Source organism: Meles meles, chromosome 3, assembly GCF_922984935.1.
Source record: "Meles meles chromosome 3, mMelMel3.1 paternal haplotype, whole genome shotgun sequence".
In the NCBI taxonomy this organism is placed as follows: Eukaryota; Metazoa; Chordata; class Mammalia; order Carnivora; family Mustelidae; genus Meles; species Meles meles.
The window spans coordinates 93,096,603-93,120,716 of NC_060068.1; the positions used below are offsets into that span (position 1 = coordinate 93,096,603).

The 24,114-nt window shown below is 37.1% G+C and overlaps 1 protein-coding gene and 1 pseudogene across 3 annotated transcripts in view; one reads left to right on the top strand and one right to left on the bottom strand.

Moving 5' to 3' along the window:
- The window catches only part of ELOVL7 (ELOVL fatty acid elongase 7), a 79,099-nt gene extending 57,422 nt beyond the window's left edge, over positions 1-21,677 (top strand). For 2 of the 3 annotated variants that reach the window (XM_046000711.1, XM_046000710.1), the window contains 6 exons: positions 4,901-5,091; positions 8,585-8,665; positions 9,565-9,621; positions 11,966-12,071; positions 16,748-16,884; positions 19,205-21,677. In XM_046000711.1, coding sequence (XP_045856667.1) covers positions 4,901-5,091; positions 8,585-8,665; positions 9,565-9,621; positions 11,966-12,071; positions 16,748-16,884; positions 19,205-19,414 — 782 coding nt within the window. In that variant the 3' untranslated portion in view covers positions 19,415-21,677. The remainder of the gene's footprint in view (positions 1-4,900; positions 5,092-8,584; positions 8,666-9,564; positions 9,622-11,965; positions 12,072-16,747; positions 16,885-19,204) is intronic. The other variant, XM_046000712.1, reaches the window with a different exon arrangement.
- On the bottom strand, positions 7,228-7,390 carry LOC123939434 (annotated as a pseudogene).
- Positions 21,678-24,114: the final 2,437 nt, after the last annotated feature.

The following is a 24,114-nucleotide window of genomic DNA, read 5'->3' on the forward strand; positions in this document are numbered from 1 at the left end:
TATGAGGGGGGGGGAATTTAATTTTGAGAACTTTATGCTGTTTTTTTTTTTAATTTCGTTTATTTATTTGACAGACAGAGATCACAAGTAGGCAGAGAGACAGGCAGAGAGAGAGGAAGGGAAGCAGGCTCCCTGCTGAGCAGAGAGCCCGACGCGGGGCTCGATCCCAGGACCCTGAGATCATGACCTGAGCCGAAGGCAGAGGCTTTAACCCACTGAGCCACCCAGGCGCCCCAAGAACTTTATGTTTTTATGAATATGTCAGCAAACTTTTGTTGAATTTCTGTCTTGTGCAGGATACTTTACTAAAATTGTCCCTGCTAAGAACATCGGTGACTTCCTTTTGTTAAAGCCAGTGTCACTTTTCAGACTACATTTTAACTTTCTCTCTCTGCTTCATTTTATCCTTTCACTCCTTCAAAGATTCACTCTTCCCTTAGCCTCAAAATAGCTCACTTCTGTGGCTTTCCTTCTCTCTCTGTGGCCACTCGTTGGTCTTTTTTTTTTTTTTTCTACCGTCCGTCCTTCAAAGATTAAGTCCTAAAGATTCTGACTTGAACTACTTACTCTCCTTATTCTACCCACTTTCCTAAGCCACTTTCATGGCTCTGTTGTTCACCTTTCATGTGATAAAGATCTCCCATAGTACATCTCTGGCCTACTTCCATATTCAAATCTCCAGGTGCCTATAGGGGTCTCCATAGACATGTTTTAGAGGTAGGCCAAAGTGTAGGATGTTTGAAAACATTAGCTATCTCTCCCTGACTGGTCGTGCTCCATATCCTGCATTCCTAGTCTCAGCGATAGTACAATTACCTAAACAAAAATCTCAGTTTTTCCTTAACTTCCACCTGTTTCTCATTCCCTGTATTTAAACATTCATAACATTTTATGGTTTTTGCCTCCTTACTATATTTCAAAATGATCAGATCCTATTTATCTTCATCACTACCTGCTTTTTAAATTTTAATTCCAGTATAATTAACGTATAGGGTTATATTAGTGTCATGTACAATAGAGTGACCCAACAGTTCTGTGTATCACTCGGTGATCGTAAGTGTACTCATAATCACTGTCACTACCTACCTGTCACTAGCTAATTTTTTTATCACTACCTGATTTTTAATGGCTTAATTTAAAGATTTATTTTAGCAAAGAACTCTTTCCCAAACTGTGTTCCACAGTGTTCGTTCCACAAGGTGTTAAATGGTATTCTATACAATATCAGTTTGAGGAATGGCCAAATAAGTTTGAGAAATGTTGCATACCACCATTCTCATCTTGGCAATTCACAATGAACACGAAGCACTAAGAAATCCTGCAGAAAAAGAGTGTGTTTAGCATTCCCATTAACCTCACCCTACTTTTTCTGTGGGCAGGTTTTAAATGGCTTGCTTCCATTGTATAGATTGGGCCAAGTTTGTATAGGATAGGAAGTAAGGAACATACTCGTTTTTCTTTCGACTATTCATTTTTCCTGTCAACATTTGCCGAGTAATCTCTCCTTTCCCTGCTTGTTTACGGGTCTTCCTTTATCATATATTAAATTCCTAAATATCTTGGGGTCTGTTTTAGAGCTGACTTTTGGCTTTTTTATTTATTTTTTCAAGAGAGGGCATCTCTTGGTATTTTTTATGAAAATCCATATAAATACAGAATACATCATATTTAATAGCTAAAGCCATGCCTCCATATATCCAAGTATCAGATGTGAAACTTTGCAGCAATAAAATTGAGGCCAAGTGAGTTCTCAAACCATGAAGTCTATTGAAGAAATTTTTGCACTGGGTAGAAGTCAGACTTGAAAGGGTATTCAAAGTGTTTTGGTAATTGGCTACATCATTAGCAGTTGAAATGAGCTGTATTCCTCCCACCCCTCTTTTCTAATTGACAAAAGTGATGGTGTTTAGCAACCTAAGATTAGTCAGGACTCAGTTTTTAGTCAGATATACCTAGAAAACTGTTCATATCTATCTTCCTTCATAATGCTTTGATTTCAGGAGGCAATTTAGTGAACTTATACCTGAACTACTTAAGATTATAGAACTAATCACATCTTATTTTTTTATTGTGTCATTCTTTTTTTTTTTTTTTTTTTTGTCATTCTTTATTTTAAGAATATTTTTTAGGGGGGCACCTGGGTGGCTCAGTTGGTTGAGCGGCTGCCTTCGGCTCAGGTCATGATCCCAGTGTCCTGGGATCGAGTCCCGCATCGGGCTCCTTGCTCGGTGGGGAGCCTGCTTCCTCCTGTCTCTCTGCCTGCCTCTCTGCCTACTTGTGATCTCTCTCTGTCAAATAAATAAATAAAATCTTAAAAAAAAAAGAATATTTTTAGGGGTGGCATGGTCGGTTGAGCATTCAGCTCTTGGTTTCGGCTCAGGTCGTAATCTCAGGCTCATGAGATGGAGACCCGTGGGGCTCTGCACACCCAGCATGGTGTCTGCTACAGATTCTCTCTCTCTGCCTCTCTTGCTCATTCTTGCGCACTCTCTCTCTCTCTCAAATAAATAAATAAATAAATAAATCTTTTTAAAAAAAATCTTCAGACATTAAAACATGGTCATAATATTATAATCATACCAAAACAAAACATCAACGTCAAGAATTCAACCAGTATTCATATTTTCCCACATACCTCATAAGAGTATTTTTTTAAAGAGTAGATCTTTTTTTTTTAAAGATATTATTTATTTATTTGACAGAGAAAGAAATCACAAGCAGACAGAGAGGCAGGTGCAGAGAGAGGGGGAAGCGGGCTCCCTGTCGATGTGGGGCTTGATCCCAGGACCCTGAGATCATGACCTGAGCCGAAGGCAGGGGCTCAACCCACTGAGCCACGCAGGTGCCCTCATAAGAGTATTTCTAACTGCTAGTTTGGTCACTTTTTATATTTGAGGCATTAAAATAATTACTCAAATGATTTATCCTATAAAAATAGCCCATGTTAGGGGCACCTGGGTGGCTCAGTGGGTTAAAGCCTCTGCCTTTGGCTCGGGTCGTGATCCCAGAGTCCTGGAATCGAGTCCCGCATCGGGCTCTCTGCTCAGCAGGGAGCCTGCTTCCTCCTCTCTCTCTGCCTGCCTCTCTGCCTACTTGTGACCTCTGTCTGTCAAATAAATAAAATAATAGCCCATGTTAGAAATATTGATACCAATTTTGACCTTATTTTTTTTCCTTTTCTACTTGAACAACATTCTAAATATATTAAGAATGCTAGATTACCTCAATTTTTCTTTTTTTTACATCAATTTTTCTATAAGTCTCTATATACATGGATCCTTTTCTTGTGGTCAGGTGATCTTAAGAGACTTCTGGGATAAGTCTGACATTTTTCCATTTTGAGATTTGTTGCTTCTTTCATCATGTTTATAGAATTTTTGTTTATCTTTGCAATACAAGAATTTTACATAAATAGAGCTAGATTTGCTTATTCGTGAGTATCTACTTCCTGATACATGATAAGTACTTTGATATAAAGATTTAGTTTTGATTATCATTTTTCAGAAAAATGTTTCGTGATTTATTTGAATATTTTTCAGTTTTTCTTTTCTATTTTACTTCTGTTCAGGAATACCTATTATGTTTGCAAGTCCCCTGTTTATTTGGCATATATTTTTTTTTCTCAAATGCTTTTTAAAAAATTCATTATTGAAGAATAATTAACATAAAACGTTATATTAGTTTCAGGGGTACAAGATACTGATTCAGCAATTCTATACATTACTCAACACTCACCATAAAAGTGTCACCATACAGTATTATTGTAACATTATTGACTCTATACCCTGTACTGTACTTTTCATTTCCAAATCACATTTTATCTTGAGTTGCAATTTTTTAATTGATGTAATTCTCCTGGCCTGGAATGAGCAGTGACCAGGTGAAATTCTTTCGACATGGTTGTGAGGCTAATACAGTTTTTTTGTTTTATTTTGTTTCTTTTTATTTATTTATTTTTAAAGATTTTATTTATTCATTTGAGAGAGGGACAGTGAGAGAGAGCAGGAAAGGGGAGAAGGTCAGAGGGAGCAGACTTCCCATGGGGCAGGGAACCCGATGCAGGACTCGATCCCAGGACCCTGGGATCATGACCTGAACTGAAGGCAGTCGCTTAACCACTGAGCCACCCAGGTGACCGTATTTTGTTTTTTTGTGCTCAGGTTGATTAGCCTATTTTGGACACCTAGAACCCATACTTTAGGTAGATGATGCTATGGTCCCTTTCAATTCTATGATTCTATGATACAGTATATATGGAAATGTCCTAGTTTCCTTGGGAGAAAGAAGAAATTTAAGAAATAGCAAGCGCAGACGTATTTTTGATAAAAAGTAATCTGGATAGAGAAACTCTAAAATGTTACTAGTGGTGATAAATGCATGGTGGAACTTTGCTGGGTGTCTTCTTTTCCCCAGATCCATTCTGCATCCTGCGCTGGACCCTGGGGAATGACCAGTATAGACTATAACCATGGGCTTGCTCTCCTACTCTCTGGTTTCTGGTTGGGTTCAGCCAATGGAGAGTCCCAGGAGATCAGGGAGAGTGTGGGGGTTGGTAATGAGATATTGATTCCCCAGGCACTTACTTTCAGAACTGCCTTGTGCTGGCCCAGTCCCTCCACTAAAGGTCATAGCTCTTCTCCAGGAGGGCTTCTCTATTTGACTCCTGAGTTCCAGTAACCACTACCTCCCTTTGCCCTTTGAGGCCTGTGGTTGTAACAGCCCACCCTTCCTAGCCCTATCACTATCCCTGGTGATTTCCCTTTATCCTTCCCAAGGACAGTAGATCATTGACCGAATAGTCTGCTGTCAACATTATGATCTAGGTGCTTGCTTTAAGAAGTGCTGGGTGCTGTCAGTTATTTCTTGGCTAAATGGATGTGCACTTACTTTTTGTTTTTAGATCCAAGAGTCGAAGACTGGTTCCTCATGTCCTCACCTCTGCCACAAACCATCATCCTGGGACTCTATGTCTATTTTGTCACTTCTCTAGGACCAAAGCTCATGGAGAATCGAAAGCCCTTTGAACTCAAGAAAGTGATGATAACATACAATTTTTCCATAGTTCTCTTTTCTGTGTATATGTGTTATGAGGCAAGTGTCTTCAGTATTCCTAGTGGGAGAATTTTGCCTGACTCTTTCCTGTTTTGCTGCCGTTATGTTTCTTGTTATGATTATAATGGTAACACTGAGATTTAAGGGATTTTAGAAATTTATCTTAAATTTTTGCCCCCAAATTGTTATCTATTTACCTGCTATTGAACTATTTAGAGGATCTCAGTATAGTCTACCTCACAAGTAGTGAGAAAAATTAAGTCCAGGAACTTGCACATAGGTAATCTTAGTAGATGATTGAATGAATCTGTGAATGTTAGTTTTAAGGAAACTCATACATGGAGAAATTAAGTAACTTACTCAAAGTAACACAGCTGGTTTTTGGAGGACTGATATTTGAGTCCAGGTGTGTCTGATACTGGGAGCTCATCTTGACTATGTAATGAGTTATCATCATTGTGGTAGGAACCTCAGATGAGCTGTAATGTAGTAGACTGTTTAGGTTTGATTTATCTGGGCCTTGAGGACTCAGACTATTTAGACTCCTACAAAGCAGTAGGTAAGGGAGCCTGTCCCTTAATTGTCAATAAGAGAGACAGGGATCTTTCAGAACCCAAGAGTGGACTCATGGATTCTCTCTCACACACTGTACTGTCAACAACTTTCACCCAGCTTCACTTACCTGCTTTTCTGAGATTCCTTGTTTCTTTTTTCAACATTGGCTGACTTCTTAACCTTCTACTCCTTATTTACTTCTTTGCAGCCTAGCTTGTGCTTCCTCATAACTGGAACTCTTGAGGGCCCACCATGACCCCTCTGGCCTCTCTTGACACCGTGACCTCTCCACATGCCTCCCTCCAACTGGATTCTTGCTGTAAATCCACTTGATTGAGTCACCTTATGTCTGCTGTAGCCTCATGTCTCACCTGTCTCCTCAAGTCTGGACTTACCTTGCTACCTTCTAGTTCTTCTGTTTTATTACCAAAATCAACTACAAGCTATCTTACTGTCCCTTCTGGATCATGAGTAACTGAAAGGGAAGGGGTAACAGGTGGGGAGCAGAAAAAATTCATGCTTTTACCAAGTTATGACAGAAAGGAAATAGCCTCTAGGATCACGTTAAGTGCAGACCTAGAAGCCAGGAGACCAGGAGCTAATTAGTACCAGTTGTGCTACTAACCAGCTGCCTGATTTTTGAGCAAGTTACTTAAGCCCTCTGGGCCTTAGTTCCCTCTTTTTACTGAGTCAGGATTAAACCAAAGTGTTTCTCACATCCCTTTATGCTCTGTGTCTGATTATGTCATTCAGTATAAAGCCCCCAAATATGTTTCTCAGGAAGGAATTTAATTATAGCCAGTAAGTTTGGGTTCCTATTTTAGCAAACACAATGTAAAAGAAGTTTTGAAAATATCTGAATTTGGTGGTTTCTATCTCTCATTAATCACTCATACTAGAGTTGCTTATATGCCAATGTTGGGTTTATTACCTGCCAGATACAAATAATTGCTCATTCTTCTTGATGGCCTGCAACATAGGAATGTCAGAAGCTTCACAGACTATTAGAATGTTCTTAAACTTAATATCAGGAAAGCACTAGTTTCCACTCTTTTAAACAAAGAGTTTGGCAGCCGGGCATCATGTCATCTCCAGGACACTGAACACATCACGTGGTTTGTTGGGTAGGGCACAATTGCATTAGATATACAGAGGGAGACACCTCCACTTATGGATGTTAGGGTAAATAAGAACAAGATGAAAGGGAAGCGCATCAGACTAAAGGAACCCACATGCCTTATTGAATAGTGATGATTTTGAATGTGCTAGTTACTTGGCACCAGACAGATATTAAGAGAGAGAGACTTGTGAAGACCTAACCGAAGGCCATGTCACAGAGCTTCTCTTGTTCAGCTTAGTCCTTATTTGGGGTAGCGTAAAGTGGAGAACCAGTCATCCCAGTTAGGTAAGTAGACTTCGTTTTACGTGCAGCAGTCAGTAGAGAGTCTGACTGGGAGAGAATATGACGCTCACTGACGGATCAGGTCTTTGTAGAATTAGCTATTTTCCTACCACATTCCCTTGTTTCTTTGAGAAATATTCATTGATTTGGTTTTGTAAGTCATTTTTCTTACCCATAAAATATGTCTCATATTTTTCTGAATCGTAAGATAGTCTTTTTTTTTTTTTAAGATTTCATCATTTACCAAGTAAACAGTAGGATTAACTATTTTGCGAATCAAGCTAGGAGCAAATATCAGGAAAGGATAGTGGGATTTTGAATTAGCAATAATCGCGCCTCAGATAAACCTCATTGGCTACGATACTGCCACTGTGCAAAGCTAGGATAGTGGGATTTTGAATGCCACTGTCTAAACAGCTGTTCTTTCTCTTTTGCTTCTTTTTGGTTTTTTTTTTTACCATAAAAATATCATTCTGATAAACCCCATAAATTTTTGCTTTTAAAAATGAGTTTATGGTTAAGTTTTCATTTTAGCTTTAATAGCAATTAAAAATAGAAATTTAAAATGTGCATGAATGGCAGAAAATGATGTAACCATTATAGAGAGAAAGAAGACATTCCAGGGAAGGTGTTGGCACTTGTGAGAATAGGAGGTTAGAGAAGAGCTGGTCTTATTGTCAGAACACTCAGTTAAGCCAACCATTTAATATACTCATTAAATGAAAATTAGAGCCCTTAGCTTTTCATTTTTAGATACTGTTTTTTTATTTTAAATTTATTTGAAGTTTTTATTTGGATCAGATACTGTTTTAAAAGAACTTCCCACCATCATACTAAAAGAATGTCAACGTAATCTTTGAATTAAGGTTCAGATAAAAACAATAGGCTCTTTCTTCTCACCACTAGTCTAAGGTCATTTTGTGGGTGTGCTGGAATTAAGGCATGCACTCTTATTGTTAACATTTTTGTCTCTTACTTGTCATGTGAATCCAAACTGAACTAATCTCTGAGACTTATGTTTGATCAATCTTGATTTTAAGAACCATAGACTACAACTTCACATCATACACACTAGCCAAGGGCAGAAAAGCCCAGTTGTGGCAGCCACTAATAGTACAGTAAGAAACTTTGGTTGTCCATTTATTTCTTGACTGATTGAGAAGATCAGAAATTGCCAGAAAAGACTGTTTTCAGACTCTGGTACTCCCTTCAGAGTATACAAATATATTCGTGGGTATATATAGATATACATATATTTACATATACTGGCATACGCCTACCAGTATTTGCTATTGAAGCAAAACACTCCCAGTGTTTTATTAGAATAATCATCATAAGAAATGGACATTTGAGTCAGAACACAATTGATATAAGTAATACATAACTGTATGATTTTGAAAATTCCTGTTGCTTTATCAAGTGAGTTCCCATTTTATAATTATTCTGGCCTGCCTTTTCCTCAGCGCTGCATGCTGAGTCAGCTGAGCTTGTGGTAAAGAGACACAATCAAAAGTACCATTGTTGTAGCTGTTGAGCAAAGTCTTCCTTCTTTAATATACATGTGCTCTCTTACAGTTTGTGATGTCTGGCTGGGGTACAGGGTATTCATTTCAGTGCGAAGTTGTTGACTACTCACAGTCACCTTCAGCATTGAGGGTGAGTTTTTCTTTAGAAAAACTTGTAACTCAAGTGTTACACAAATGTTACTCAGATGTTTAGAGTTTGTTTTTTTAACATTCAATGTGAACTCAGAAGACGTAAATGACCCAATTCTCGAATTATATGGACTGAAAGAATAAAAGCTAAAAATTATCAGAAAGAATCAAAGTCAGGGGCGTAGTTTTCTGTTAAATGAAAGTTGGTACTTTTATTTTTTAACTTCCTGGATTTAAAAATGAATTCATATCTGGGTCCTCAAAAAATTAAAAATAGAATTACCCTATGATCTGGCAATTCCGTCTGGGTATATGCCTAGAAGAATTGAAAACAGGGACTCAGAGATATATTTATACACCCATATTCATAGCAGCATTATTCATAATAGCCAAAAGGTGGAGGCAACCCAAATGTCCATGGACAGATGAAAGGATAAAGAAAATGTGTCGTATCTATACAATGGAATATTATCCAACCTTAGCTAGGAAGGAAATTCTGACATGTGCTGTAGCACGGATGAGCCTTGAGGACATTATGCTAAGTGAAATCATACAGGCACAAAAAGACAAATACTGTGATTCTATTATATGAGGTACCAGGAGTAGTCAGATTCAGGGACAGAAAGTGAAATGGTAGTTGTCAGGGATTGGTGGGGAAGGGGGATCAAGAGTTACTGTTTAACAGGCACAGAGTCTCACTTTTGCAAGATGAGAAGAGTTGTATGGATGGATGGTGGTGATGATTGCACAACCATGTCAAAGTACTAAATGCCACCAAATGAACACTTAGTAATGGTTAAGATGGTAAATTGGGTTATGCGTATTTTGCCAAATTAAAAAAATAAAATTTTCCTCCATATAAAAAATAAAATAAATTCATATTTATGTGTGTTTCTGCAGATGGCACGTACCTGCTGGCTTTATTACTTCTCCAAATTTATTGAGCTCTTAGATACTGTGAGTATGTGGTCACCACATTTGCTAAATGTTTGATATTTTAGTAGAAGCAATAAACGGCTAGAATTCAGTTGTCTTGATAACTCTGGTTATTTCTCTACTTCAGGCAGACCTCCTATTCTCTTTTACCTTTTATTATTAGTAACTTTAGAGAATAGAGAGGATAAGCATTTTTTTTCAGTCTTTTGCAAATTCTGAAAGGTTTTCTTATGTATCTACCACCTCACTAAGATAAGCATGTAACTGTCACTGCAAAACTGTGCAACTTTATGGAGATGAATGACAGGTGTTTGGGGAAGCAAGTTCATGAAGCAAGGAGCAGAGAACATTTTTACCTTGGGTTCTTTCAGTATAAACCAAAGCACTATGTCATCCAAATTTCTTTAAGAGGGTAAGTGCTTCAAAATTCATAAACTTACATTAGGATATTATCTCTGGGATATCAGTAATTTTGATAATATCAAAATGATCTCCAGATGCCTTTCTAAAATTTATGCTTACTAGATCTTCTCTCTTCCAACTTAACATCCTGTTGAGGATCAACTCTGAATTTGGGTGATTGGGGTCTGGGAGAAGCAAGTGCCATGGATTATGGTCCTTGAGGAGAGGAGAAAGCCGTGTTCTTCTGTTTTAACAGTAGCCAAGGAAAGCTGGGTATTTATCATATATATGGGGCATGTAGGTCTCAGATACCTGAAACCAGTTCTGGATCTAAGAGCAGTGTCTTCTTCTTCAGGATACATATTACAATTACATATTAGAGAATACATACTTTTCTTTTTTCAATTTTTCTTTTTTAATTTAAATTCAGTTAATAACATATAATGTATTAACTAGTTTCAGAGGTAGGGGTCAGTGACAGAACACATATTCCTTGTAGCAAATCTCAACATGCTTTACCTTCTCAGCTGATGAATCACATAATGTTAGAATTGGAAAGGATTTTAGTGAGCATAGAATACAGTGGTTCTCAAACTTGGGCTTGCCTTAGAATCACCTAAATACACAGATGCCTGGACCCCACCTCTAGGGTTTCTGACTCAGTGTGTTGGGCTCAGGAAGTTGCATTTCTTTTAAGTTCTCAAGTGATGTTATTGCTGTTGGTCCAGACTCTACACTTGGGAGACCTCTGTTATGGTCAGTGGTTTCCAGCCATCATGGTGCAGGAGCATTAACTGCATTAGAAAACCCCAAAAAACCTGGGCCCCATCTCAGAGATTTAGAGACTAGCCATGGCTATTTTTATAAAGCATCTTGGACATTGTAATATACAGCCAGGGTTGTGAACCACTGATCTGGGCCAGAGCTCTCATCTGAAAATAAATTGAAGCCAGGAAGGTAAGTAACTCACCCAGAGGAATGCCACTATTGCTTGGGACCAGGACCCCAGATAGTTGGTTTGGGACTTTTTCATTGCATCATGCTGCCATCTTCCATGTGCATAAGCAAATGCATTTTGGCTTTATTGTTTTCTGCTTCGGATGTTCTCGTTTATTGCCAGGTTCCATAAGGAAACAGTTGCTACCTCTATGTCCTTCCCTAAACCACATTTCTTAAATATTACTATGGATACTTTTGTTTGTGGTGCTCTGCTTTGTCCTATATTTAGAAGTCTGACTCATCACTGGTATTCTGAATTTTGAATATTTTTTGAACACTTAATTCTGCTTTTGAATTTTTTCTTGAAAAAAATTTGCCCCTGCAAAAGCCTTCATGTTCTCTTCTTTGTTTCTGCAAACCATGGATACATTCAGTCTGGATGGTGCCTTTGTTGCCTTTCTCCTTTTTTGCAGGCCACTTTCCCCCCATCCTATTTCTCCAATCCCTTGATTTTTCCCCGTTTCATCTTCCTTTAATAATAATACGCTAACTTTTGCTTTGTTGCAAGTTCTCTTTTCAGTTTGCTTAATTCCTTATCTAAATTAGTAGGATGTCTTAGAGAGCAATATAGAATAATTTCTGTCCTAAGAATTGAGATTCTTTGCTTTCCCATATACTTCAAAATCCACATGGATGTTTTCCTACCAGTAATATTTCTTTCAATAATATTTGGCTATGTTCGTCACTTTGCGTTTTTGATTTTCAAATCCACATACATTTTCTTTAACACCTTTTTATTGATTCTCCCATGACTAGTCATCATACCTAAGTTCCTTCATACTTACTAGCTTTTTAGCTGCCCCTTGGAGAATCAGCTGCTTCTATCAGCATTCTCTAAGGCAGCCCTTTCAATGCAAATTATGATATGAAATAGTTTGTACTTTGCCAGTATTTTTGTAGATAAATCAGTAGATCGATCATTGCATGATTTTCTATGAACTTGATTTTTTTAAAATTATTTCAGATCTTTTTTGTTCTGCGTAAGAAAAATAGCCAAGTGACTTTCCTGCATGTCTTCCATCATACCATCATGCCATGGACCTGGTGGTTTGGAGTCAAATTTGCCGCAGGTAGCCAAGGGAGAGTTGGGATCATGTGTTATAAACGATTACATTTCTGTATGTTGTAAAGACAAATTCTGCCCTTAAATGTGATTTAGAAGAAACTCAAAACATCAAAGGACTACTTGGATCAAACTTCTGACTTTCATTATTACCTGAAACATAAAAGTAGGACTTTAACCTAGATCCTTCCCCTACCCTCCATTCTTTAGATACACGTGATTTTTGGGTATAATCTCTTACCCATAATCCTTTAGTCGTTTTGTTTGGATTTTATTCTTTTCCCATATAGTTCTATTAAATATCATTAAATAAATAAACAGTAAAAAGATAAAATGGTAGAAGCCTTACTTTTATAGAAATATAGTTAGTTATCTATTCCTTATAGGTTTCCAGGAAGTTAAAATGTTTATCTCAAGTTCCAGTCTTCTTTGCATTCGAAATTCCAATAACTGATACACACCTCATCCCCTACCAACTCTTTAAAGATGTGTCAAATTGTGGTTGAAGGATGTTGTTTGAAGTTGAAACTGGTTTAAATCAAAAGCTTGGCAAACAGCCTCTTTTGTTCATTTCGTTTTGGTTTTATGCCTCTGAACATCTAGAATCGGAAAAAACAGGTTAAGTAATTTTACCCTATCATCAAGTGTTAAATAAATTATGTCCCCAAGGACATGTACTTATTAGCAGATGTTGGTTGGGAGATTTACTTAGGCGAGTTTCCTAAATTTAAGAAGTCTTCGAGTAGATCTGCAGCCTTAAAATTTCTCTGAATAGCTCATTTCTATGAGGCATTCTGACTTAGTAGGACAAAAAAGAGAAAACACAATTGAGGAACACTTGTTTGAATTTTAGAGTCTCTAGGCATGGGGAAAAATCCTCACATCTCAGAGCATGAGAGGGCATGAATGAGCCATTGGCATAAAAGAGGTACCAGAATCTAGAGGAGGTAAAAGGACTGTCCCTACCATGGCCTATAAGCATCAGATTTTCCAATATATGAGGTGTTTTCTTTGCCCAAATTGGCATTTGTATGTCAGAGTTTTTAAAAGTAAATGTCACTTATTTTTTCTGGTAATGTATGTTAATATAAAAATAGTCTCATCTGTGTCCATTTTATAAATCAAGGATAGCCATATTACTTAATCTCCATAATTTTACTTCCTTTATATGTTTTTGTTTTCTCTCACATGCACATCAGTTTCCTGTATAGTGATATTCATTGACATCTTTATTCATGTTGCCCCAAAATGGGAAAATACCTAAGCATCCATTAATAAAATGGTTATGAATTCCTGTGTATATATAATTGTGAAATGCAAATGATACCAGGAGACATTTAGCTCGTCCTCTCTTTTAAGCAGTTTGACTCCAAAATTATCAGACATAGGTGTCTATTCTATTTTAAAGTATGCTAGAAAAAGTTCTTTCACACCCTTAGAATTTATTTGTTCAGATTTCTTCTCTGAGACCAGAATATTACATCACAACACTGAAAAATATAAATAGGAAAAAGATTGGGAGGCATTACCCCAAAATACAGTGATTTAGAGGGACTAACACAAAAAGTGCCTTCTCTCTCTGTCTTTATCCTTCTCTGTATTTTCTAATTTTTCTATATTGAATAGCTGTACATTTTATAATGGGAAAAATGAGCTTTATTTGAAGAGTAGAGTTGAGTACTTCTCTAATGTCTATCTGAGACCCATGGGTAGTCTGGCATCCATTTTCAAACAAGCATTACTTTCTTTTCTTAAGATTCTATTTATTTATTTATTTATTTGAGGGAGAGAGAGATCACAAGTAGGCAGAGAGGCAGGCAGAGAGAGAGGGGGAAGCAGGCTCGCCGCTGAGCAGAGTCTCCGATGCGGGGCTCGATCCCAGGACCCGGAGATCATGACCTGAGCCGAAGGCAGAGGCTTAACCCACTGAGCCACCCAGGCGCCCAAGCATTACTTTCAGTAATAAAAACTGAAACATGAAATTCTTTGGTTTTTTAGTGTTACTGTATTTATGGACATCAAACACTTTGTAGTGGGTTCATTGTCCGCACCTTAATCCCCCTTCTCCTTTACAAAATGTAAATACTTTCTTATATGTTCAGTGAGTTGGCATTTCTGTTCAGTCTTGCATGTGGAATCTAGAAAATACTTGTATACCTAATACCTATATAGTGACAGGTACAGCAGTAAGAACTCAGATATTTCTAGAAATGTGGTCTGGCATTGGTTTTCATTCCTAGAATGAAACCGTCCAGTTTACATTGTTCTTTCAAAAACTTGAGCACAGCTGATCTCAATCTAGTCTTTAATTTCCTGTTTGCCTGCTGTACAATTCTCTGGCATAAAAAGCATTCCAACTTTTCTTTGGAATCTGATGGGAATGTTTTTATATTCATTATGCACATACTCCCTTCCAGAGATATGGAGAATTGTGGCAATTACCCAGGTGATTCCTTTATTTTTCTGAAAAGGAATAAAATGAGATGGTACTAATTGCAATACATTCCAAGATGTTAGCTTTGCAAAACTATTGTTGCAAAGAGGAAAGCAGGTTTAGAAAATACTTTATTAGGAAAGCCTTCCAAAGAAGATGTGAAAAACATTACTAATCCAAATGTGACTGTTCTATGAATAAACTTATTAACATATCTGAGGGAAAATCAGCAAGTTAATCTTATTTGATAGCTGATTTTGATTAGTAACCCTCACTAAACTAGCTAGCACTAGTGTTAGCTACACTAGTGCTTTCTTAAATTCCTGTCCATAAGATCCTCATTTTAGGACATTAAAAAAAAAAAGATTCTGGATGGAAAATAGTCTATTGAAAAATGGGACAGGTATCTTGGTGAGAAAGTCTCTGATATAGTTTGTTTCCTGTGTGTTTATACAAGACACAAAAGGACATAAGAGGTATTCGGCTTATGCCCTGTTAAGCAGCTTGACTCCTTAACTATCAGAAATAGACAAATACTATATTTTTAAATCACCCTAGAAAAGGTGTTTTCACACCACTATAGTTTATCTATTTCAGTTTCTTTTGGGAAAAAAGACTAATCCAAATGTAAATAATAAAAGGTGGGAGGTTGGTAATAAGCTTCATTAATTCAGTTTCTTCTGACTTGAAATTTATGATAATTAAAGAATTGGCTGCATTTTTATTTATTCTACTTAGAAAGAGAAAGTTTATGAAGCACAGTACAGCATAAATGAGGCATTGGAGGAATATTTAAATTACTCCAAAATAATTATTTAAAACATGTTATTTTAGAGGAGTACTTTAGCAGTGGTAGTATCTAGAAGTGTCTAATAGTTACACAATTATGAATGATTATCAAAATGTAATTAGTTTCTACTATGCAACAATTTTTATTTTGCTTTAAACTTTCTGTAATACATAGTGTTTATGAACATGGTCCTTTTTCTAATGTAATTGTTCTATATTTTGACGTTTCACTTTATTTCGAATTAAAGAATACTAGAATAAAGAAGTTAAAATATTTTGGAGAAGAATTTAAATTCCAGATCAAGATCACTAAGCTGAATCAGGCAATACATAAAGAATGCAGCTTCTTTGAGATTGTGCCTCTTAGGAAAGATGCTAAGGCAGAGTTTTCTGTTTTTTTTCTCCTGCTGTCGGCCAGTCACCTTGTTACCCCTTCCAGGGCACTACAGGTCCAGCTAAAGACAATTGAAATGATCTTTACTTCTGTTCTCCCAGGGTTCTTTGCTTCTACTCTAAATTGGATGTGATCAGTAGGAGATGTAGTGATTAGAAGAGGAAAATCAAGATAGGAAGACACAATTGATAATAATCAAATGGAAGCAGTAAGCAAAGATGGCTTAACAATTAATGAATGTTTATTTTGGAAAAACAATAATTGTCTTTAAATAATTAAAGCAAACTTAGCATAGCCTCCTAATAAAAGGAGTGTATGTGTATTTTTATTGCCAAAGTTTCATAGCACAAGAGAATGGATTGTGACGCATTCATATGGTGCAATACTATAATACTAACAGCCATAAGAAAGCAAACTGCTAATCACAGCAACATGGACAAATCTTTAAATTATGTTGATTGAAAGAAAGTAGGCTCCAAAGATTATCCTGTATAATTCTATTTATATGAAGTTTAATAACAGGCAAAGCTAATAGTAGATAGAAGTCAGCATAAAGTTTATGTTGAGAGATATATTCTTGGAAGGGGGACATAGGAACCGTATGTGATGTTGGAAATGTTCTATATCTTGACTTTGGTGGATGGCTATGTGGGTGTATATCTATGTGCACAATCATCACTTAAGGTTAGTGCATTTGTGTACCTTATATATGGCAACCCTCACTGAAAAAATGGATTTGATTACTACTATTAAGTATATACCATTTCAAAAAAATAAACTTAGTTTGCTAAAGTGAACCCAAATCAAAAATCATGTTGCCATCTTAGGGTTAAGATATAACAATAAATAAAGGCATTCTTATTAGTTTTTGAAAGTTTGCATCTTATATTTCACTGAATGAATATGTTATCCAGCTCCCTCTAATTTGATAGCAGATTAACAAATTGATGTTGTATATGTTTTTCTTTCTACTATAATTGAATAATTATTCTAAAATCTCAGTTGACAAAAATGAATCTCATTTTAAGGAGCATTGCCCCCAATTTACAATAATTTTATTTTCCAGGTGGTTTGGGAACATTCCATGCCTTTCTAAATACAGCCGTACATGTAGTCATGTATTCCTACTATGGGCTCTCTGCACTGGGACCAGCCTTCCAGAAGTATCTATGGTGGAAAAAATATTTGACATCATTACAGCTTGTGAGTAATTAATTTTCTTTAAAACCAGATATAGGGGCGCCTGGGCGGCTCAGTGGATTAAGCCGCTGCCTTCGGCTCAGGTCATGATCTCAGGGTCCTGGGATCGAGCCCCGCATCAGGCTTTCTGCTCCGTGGGGAGCCTGCTTCCTCCTCTCTCTCTGCCTGCCTCTCTGCCTACTTGTGATCTGTCTGTCAGGTAAATAAATAAAATCTTAAAAAACAACAACAACAAAAAAAAAACAGATATAAAACTAAGCTGGAGTCATTTCTCTTCCCTATGAATCCGAATACTAATGAAGGAACAAAAGTTACAGAACAATAGGAATATAGAGTGTGTGGCCTCCATATTGCATCCCATCATTATCCTTTCCATGTTATTTGAACTTTCGTAAAGAATTGTGTTGGAAACAAAGTATATTTTTGGTAGCCAAGAGCTCAGACAGTTAAACCAGAATGTGTATCTTTAGGCTATCTTTGTACTATTTTATACTTTTCTATAAAATAAATATATTTATGGGGTGCCTGGGTGGCTCAGTCATTAAGCATCTGCCTTTGGCTCAGGTCATAATCCCAGGGTCCTGGGATCAAGCCCTGCCTCAGGCTTTCTGCTTGGTGGGAAATGTGCTTCTCCCTCTCCCACTCCCCCTGGTTGTATTCCATTTCTGACTGTCTGTGAAATAAATAAATAAATAAATAAAATAAATCTTAAATAAATTTGTGATAAAGATAATCTCAAAGTTATTTGCACTGCAGCAAGCATAATATTAAATTAGGAGTTAGAAATACCATTTAAATGACTTTGAGGGAAGGAATGTAACTTTGAGGGGATTATGAGTCTTCCTGTATGCCTGGCTCTAAGTCTGTTTTTCCTCCAAATGGTAAACATACATGCGGATGAAAGAAGTAGGGGAACAGTATACTGTATATATTGACAGATTGACAATGCTCTAAATAACCAAGTATAAGGAAATAGTGAAATAAATTATTTTAATTCCTACTTTGCAATATTATGAAATCAAGAAAATTATTCACCATTGCTTTCTTTTTAAGTATTTTTTTTTTCTGATTGTGAAGTAACATATGCTCATCGCTGAGAAATTAGAACATCTAACTAAGCAAAGAGAAAGAAAAATAAAACTAATTCCGCATGTATGTGAATACCGTTGCATGATTTGCATTATACTGCATAGACAATTTTGTATTGGGCTTTTTTTCCACTTATCTACTCTTACATGTTGTAAAAACTTTTTTTTTATTAATGTGGCAAAGTGCTAAAATAGAAGAAAGAATAGATATTATTTCAAATGTGTTGGTTATACACAAACACGCCTGCATTGGATATTGGCATGTCACCGAGGCTTCCAAAGGTGTCATCTTCATGTCTGCCAAATGAGAGAAATAAGGGTAGCTACTGCACAGGAATGTCATGGAAGTTTCTTAAGATAATGCAGGGAAAGTTGAAGATGATCAAAAAAGAAACTGAAAAGCTTAAAACTACGGTCATAAATGGAAGATTATAGGTAACTGTTTTTTTTTTTATTTATGAATTTTTACTTGTCTAACATTCCCACAGAACACATGTTGCCTTTTAATCAGGAGAAGAAAGAGATGCAAAAAATCTGGACATTAGCCTGGGGAGTGTTCCTCTTAAGATTATGTAGACTGTTCTGGAACAAAGAGCCCTTGGACATCATGAGGAGTGTCATCAATATTGTTTCACTCCTTACAGATTCTCTGCTGACATTGGCAGGATATAATTTTATCCTGATATGACTGTGGGTGACAAGTGGCAGATGCCAGGACTCAGGGATGCATTGGCTCCTACGAAATTGCTAGGGCTCTAATTAGAATGATTGTGTTTCCCCAAAATTGAAATACTTCGTCTAACAACAAGATAGATTATTTGAAATTGAAGCTCTTCTAGAAATGAGGCCGTAAGAAAATGGTCCCACCCATGTGTATTTCATCAAGTCAAAGACTCAAGACAGAGACTTGCCAAGAAAACCTGCTCAGATGGTTCTTTCTGTGGGTACGAAGGGCGTTCTGCCTCGCCCAGCTTCTGGGCCATTTACGTAGGGCCGCTGGAGTTGTACACTTGGGCAGGACTGAGTAGTGGTTTCCCATTCCCATCTGGATTTTGACAATGTCCCACCCACTCTGACTCCCATGGAGGCTAGATTTAAAGATAAAATCTCCAACCCAAGAGTAGGCTAAGATGTGTTTGCGGAGTGTTTAAGCATAAGCAGCCAGGAATGTATTAAATGATTGCTCCTTTGTGACTGCATATCTGAATAATATTTTTCATTCTTTCATCTTTTAGGTCCAATTCATTATTATCACCATCCACATAGGCCAGTTCTTTTTCATGGAAGATTGCAAGTACCAGTTTCCAGTCTTTCTGTACATCATCATGAGTTATGGGTGCATCTTTCTGCTGCTCTTTCTCCATTTTTGGTACCGTGCATACACCAAAGGCCAGAGGCTGCCCAAAACTGTGAAAAATGGAATCTGCAAAAGCAAAGATCACTGAAATGCAAGCACAACATGAATCTATGAATGAGACTGGTATCTTACTTTCCTTGACAATCAAGAGCTTTATCCATGTGAAGTGCATTTTGTATATTTTTCAAAACGAAGAGCTTGTATTTTTGTGATAAGTTATTGGGGTTTCTGATATTTGAGAGCCCAAGGTCCCAGATAACAGTCTAATTAGAGCCTAAAGCAGGTAGTTTTTCAGCTGCTTTTAAACCTAATCTAAAGGTTTTATTTAATGCATTTTGTTATGGTGAAAGGAGGATATGAAACAGTATAGTACTTACTTTTCAAAACAGTCCAGTATAGATGAAAATATCATCAGATATTTGACTGTGAACAGAGATCCATGCCCTACTATAGATTCCTTCTGCCAGCTCTGAAAACCTCTAACTGGGAGTTTTGGCTGTTGATTATATTCAGAAGACACTGTATTTACTCTAAAGCTAAATTCCTATCCTAAAGAGCTAACACTGGTGAATATTAAGTGAATTTTTGGTAAGTTGTCATTTAACATCACTAACAGTAATTTTTAATGGATCTCTTGTGTAGCCACCACCAATTTCACTGATAAGACTTCCCTAAAACACTTTTGTCGTATATACTGTTTAAAAGTAACAATTCTTTCGGTTAGTACCTTGATGCACTTAACACTAAGGTTAAGTTAATATTTTGAAAACAAGAGGATTTGTTCTGTAGCTTAATGAGCACTGTGCTATTACTATTTTGCAGTTAACTTTGTGTATTTCTGGAAAGAGGTGAAATTTATCAATGGAATAAGTACTTTGTAGTTCAGTGGGAAAAATCTGTTGTTGTATTATAATGTCACTTTCTCATATTGTTATGGCTTAAAGGAATATCTTGTTAATATGTATTGGTTACATATGTAAACGTTCAAATCCTTAGCACACTGCCGGTACCCTTAAGTCATAAATGATTTCAGACCTCCCACTATACACAGTTTCCAGAGATGAGTTAGAGTTGTTTGTGAAGCAACTGGAGGAAAATGGTTGCACAGAAATTCTCCAGGGACTATATATGATTATGGTAAGGGTCTCAATAAAGAGAGAAAGAGAGAGCCTGTTTAATAGTTGGTATAGATACAGTGCATGGAAAAATGTTTCCCAGAGTTATGAATTAATTAATAGCCTGGATTTCTTTTTTCAAACCTATAAATTATATAATGAAGATTTGAAATTCATTTTGCTTACTTTTGTTTTTTCACAAGTACTGCTTTCTAAAATTCTCTTGTTTTTCTCTTTTCTTGTTGGCAAACTGAAACTACTGGTCAATAGAGTTTTGTGTCAGAAACAATGATATTTGGACATTTCTGAATTTTTCCCCATTGGTTTTTCATTCTTGTTATATTTATACTTGATTTTGAAGGACTGCTTATGCGTATATGACTTTAAACAATTAATACTTATGGGTCTCAGTTATGTAACACACAGTGATAGCGTTATCCATCAGAGCCTGAGTTTTTCCTCACTGTGAATTCTTATCGTTCGATGTGTCACACCAGGTATTTAATCTATACCCTTGCCTTCTCTCTCACACTTACCAGATTTATAAGGTTATTTGCTTTTAAGTGACCTTTACTGATTTCACTTGCTTACAATATGAGAAGATAAGAGTTGATAAATGGGGGAAATATTTATTTTCCTCGAAAGAAAGAAAGCAAACACAGCAAGAAAGAAAGAACAACAGTTATAATTTATTTCTCTGAGGGCCTCAGGGTTCCTAAACTGTTTTCCTATTTTGGTTCTTTTCATCCAGCCTGCGCTAAAACGATATAGTGTAGAGGGTGTTGTTACACAATGCACACAATTCCCAAACACCCAAGTAGACTAAAGACCAAAAGGAAGCACAAAGAAAAGAAGGTGAAACAGGAGAGTTTGGTTTTCACAATACTGTCTATCCAGCAGTGTGCAACCTCTCCTAACCTCCCTGTAGCCTTTAAAATGTCTGACTTGCTTAAAATGTCTGACAGCGTGTGATGGAACCATGTTCTAAATTATGTGAAGAGAGTGGAGAGCTGGAATGTTACATGAAAAGGAATCACAGCTAGCAGAAGTATCCTTCATATATATATCATTAGATCAAAAGGTATATCACTGGATATAGGATATGCATGGACAATATGTTATTAAAGGGCTCTGTGGGTCACATAGAGTTTCTGTTGGGGTTTCATCCACTTTTCAAAATTTTATTGCGTTTGGGTTTGCTTACCTAACAAATAAAGAGACCAGTTACAAAATCTAGTTTATGATATGAGGTTCTATGAATCATTTTAAATATCTATGGGATATTGCTAGTTTACAGTCTTAATTGAGTTGAATTTAAGAATTCAATTTAAGAATTCAAATTTAAGAATTTAATAATTGAACTTAAGAATTCAATTCAGTTGAGTTGAATTTAAGAATTGAGTGGACTATATTGTTACCTAAATTACAAAATTATGAGATGTCTCCGCAATTATCTCTTGTTTCTGTTAAATTTTTAAAGACTATGGAAAACTGTGGATATTGTCAAAGAGAGAGAAAGAGAGAGAGAGTGTGTGTGTGTGTGTGTATGCATTATAGTAAATTTGTGGTAGTGTGGTTGTATGTGTGTCTTTTATCTTGGAATCTAACTGCATATGTTTGCATGGGTAGGTGGTTTTAACCTGAATACTCATTTAACCAAAGCATTTTACACATTTGTTGCACCCTTTGTATATTCAGAACCCCTGCTAGATGTTATAGTGATACAAAGATGTCTTGAACATAGTTGGGACCTCCTGAAACTTATAGACTGACAAGATTTTATGTAACAGGGCAGCTAGGTGCCATATGCGTGAAAGTTCTGGCACTTAGAAAGCAGGGAAGGCACTGTGAAGGATTTACAACTTATGTGTTTAGGATGTACAGAACTTCAAAATGGGTGGTGGGTTAGTGGACAAGGTGTTGTAAGTGAAAAGAAATAACAAATCAAGGTCTAGGAAAGGAAAGTTTAGGGAATGGCCAATAGACCAGATTATAGCAAGGCTTCCTGCTGTGGACCCAGAGAGATGAGTCCAGAAGGAGGCAGGCTCAGACCTTGGAGGCACGTGGCTGTGACATCTGGGCTTGATTCTCCAGGAAGTTAAGAGCATTCAATGGTTTTTGAGGGAGGTGAGGTTTGATCTGAGGCAGTACCTTAAGAGTGATCTGGTGGGGTGGGGTGGGGTAGGGCTGCGGCTTTAGACACTAACAGCAGAGAGCTAAATTGGTTGAGCAAGGATGAGTGGAGGAGAGCCAACATATGTGCCTTGAAAGAAAGATGGATTTGAGAGAGCTTCTGAAGGGAGAGTCTCATCGAGATTGACCATGGATGAGTTGACTAGCAGAGTCCAAGGAGACAGTAGAGTGGTGTGGAAAGTGGGCTGAATCTAAAACCATGAGGCATGGATGTTAGATGTGAAGTGACCTTAGACCAGCCAGTTAACCTCTCTCAGCTTCTCTTTCTTCATCTATAAAATGAAAACAATAGCACAAGTTTTCCTTGCTGGGTTGTTCTGTGGCTTAAATGACATAATGTATTTCATTGGTAAAAATATTGGTAAAAATACGAAGTAATTGGTAAAAATATGAACATATGCCTAGAGAATACAGACTCAGATTTAAATGGGGAGGAAACAAGATAGTATTTGGAGATGGGGTTTTAGGAGGTAGGGTGGGTTGGATGTGGTCATGGGGGGGGGCATACAATGGGAGTAGTGCCCTTATAAGAAGAGATTTTTCAGGCGCCTGGGTGGCTCAGTCAGTTAAGTGTCTGCCTTCCACTCAGGTCATGGTCCCGGGGTCCTGGGATTGGGCCCCGCATTGGGCTCCCTGCTCGGCGGGGAGCCTGCGTCTCCCTGTCCCTTTGCCTGCCACTCCCCTGGCTTATGCTCACTCACTCTCTCTCTGTCAAATAAACAGATAAAATCTTTTAAAAATAAAAAAAAAAAATAAATGGGGAGGAAAAGATGGTGAATCCCTAGTTCAAAGAGAACAGAGTTTATGGTTCTGTCTACTTTAGGTGGAGTAAGGTATGTGGTGATTGCAGAGGGGACAGAATAAATGGATTGAGGGATTTTTTTTCTTTTAAAAAAACAGCATAAACATGTTTATTCTAGAAATGACTTGTAGAATGAAAAAGTTGCATAAACTATCGGAAATGGATGTGCTTAGGGATTTCAAATATTTCCTAGCTTCTAGCAGAGTCCCAGTGAGGCTGGAGACCATACATTTGTAGTGGTCCCAATCTGCGTGAATTGGTTAGGCCCATAATCCTGTGGGCATGGAGAAGACTTGCACTACTCAAGGTGGGGATTTGCAAGGAAGATGCAGCAGGACAAGGGAGGACATTGACAATGCCAGCAAGACTGGGTACAGTGGTGCATTATGGGAGCTGAGACTCTCAAAGGACAGTGGTGCTTACTAAGCTCCTTATATGTCTCAGGCAATAAGATCCCTACAATATCCCTACAAGATAGACATAATGAGGTCGCTACAGATAAAGAAATTGATGCTTATACAATTTACATACATTTTGATCAAGATCAGGAAGTTATTAGCTGTTAAAGCTGTGTGTCAACCCAGCTTTCTTTGATTTTAAAGCTCTTGCTCTTAACCATCATGCTATACAGCCAAGAAAGTTGATGGAATAAGGGAGTGAACTGATTTTTAAGTTTAG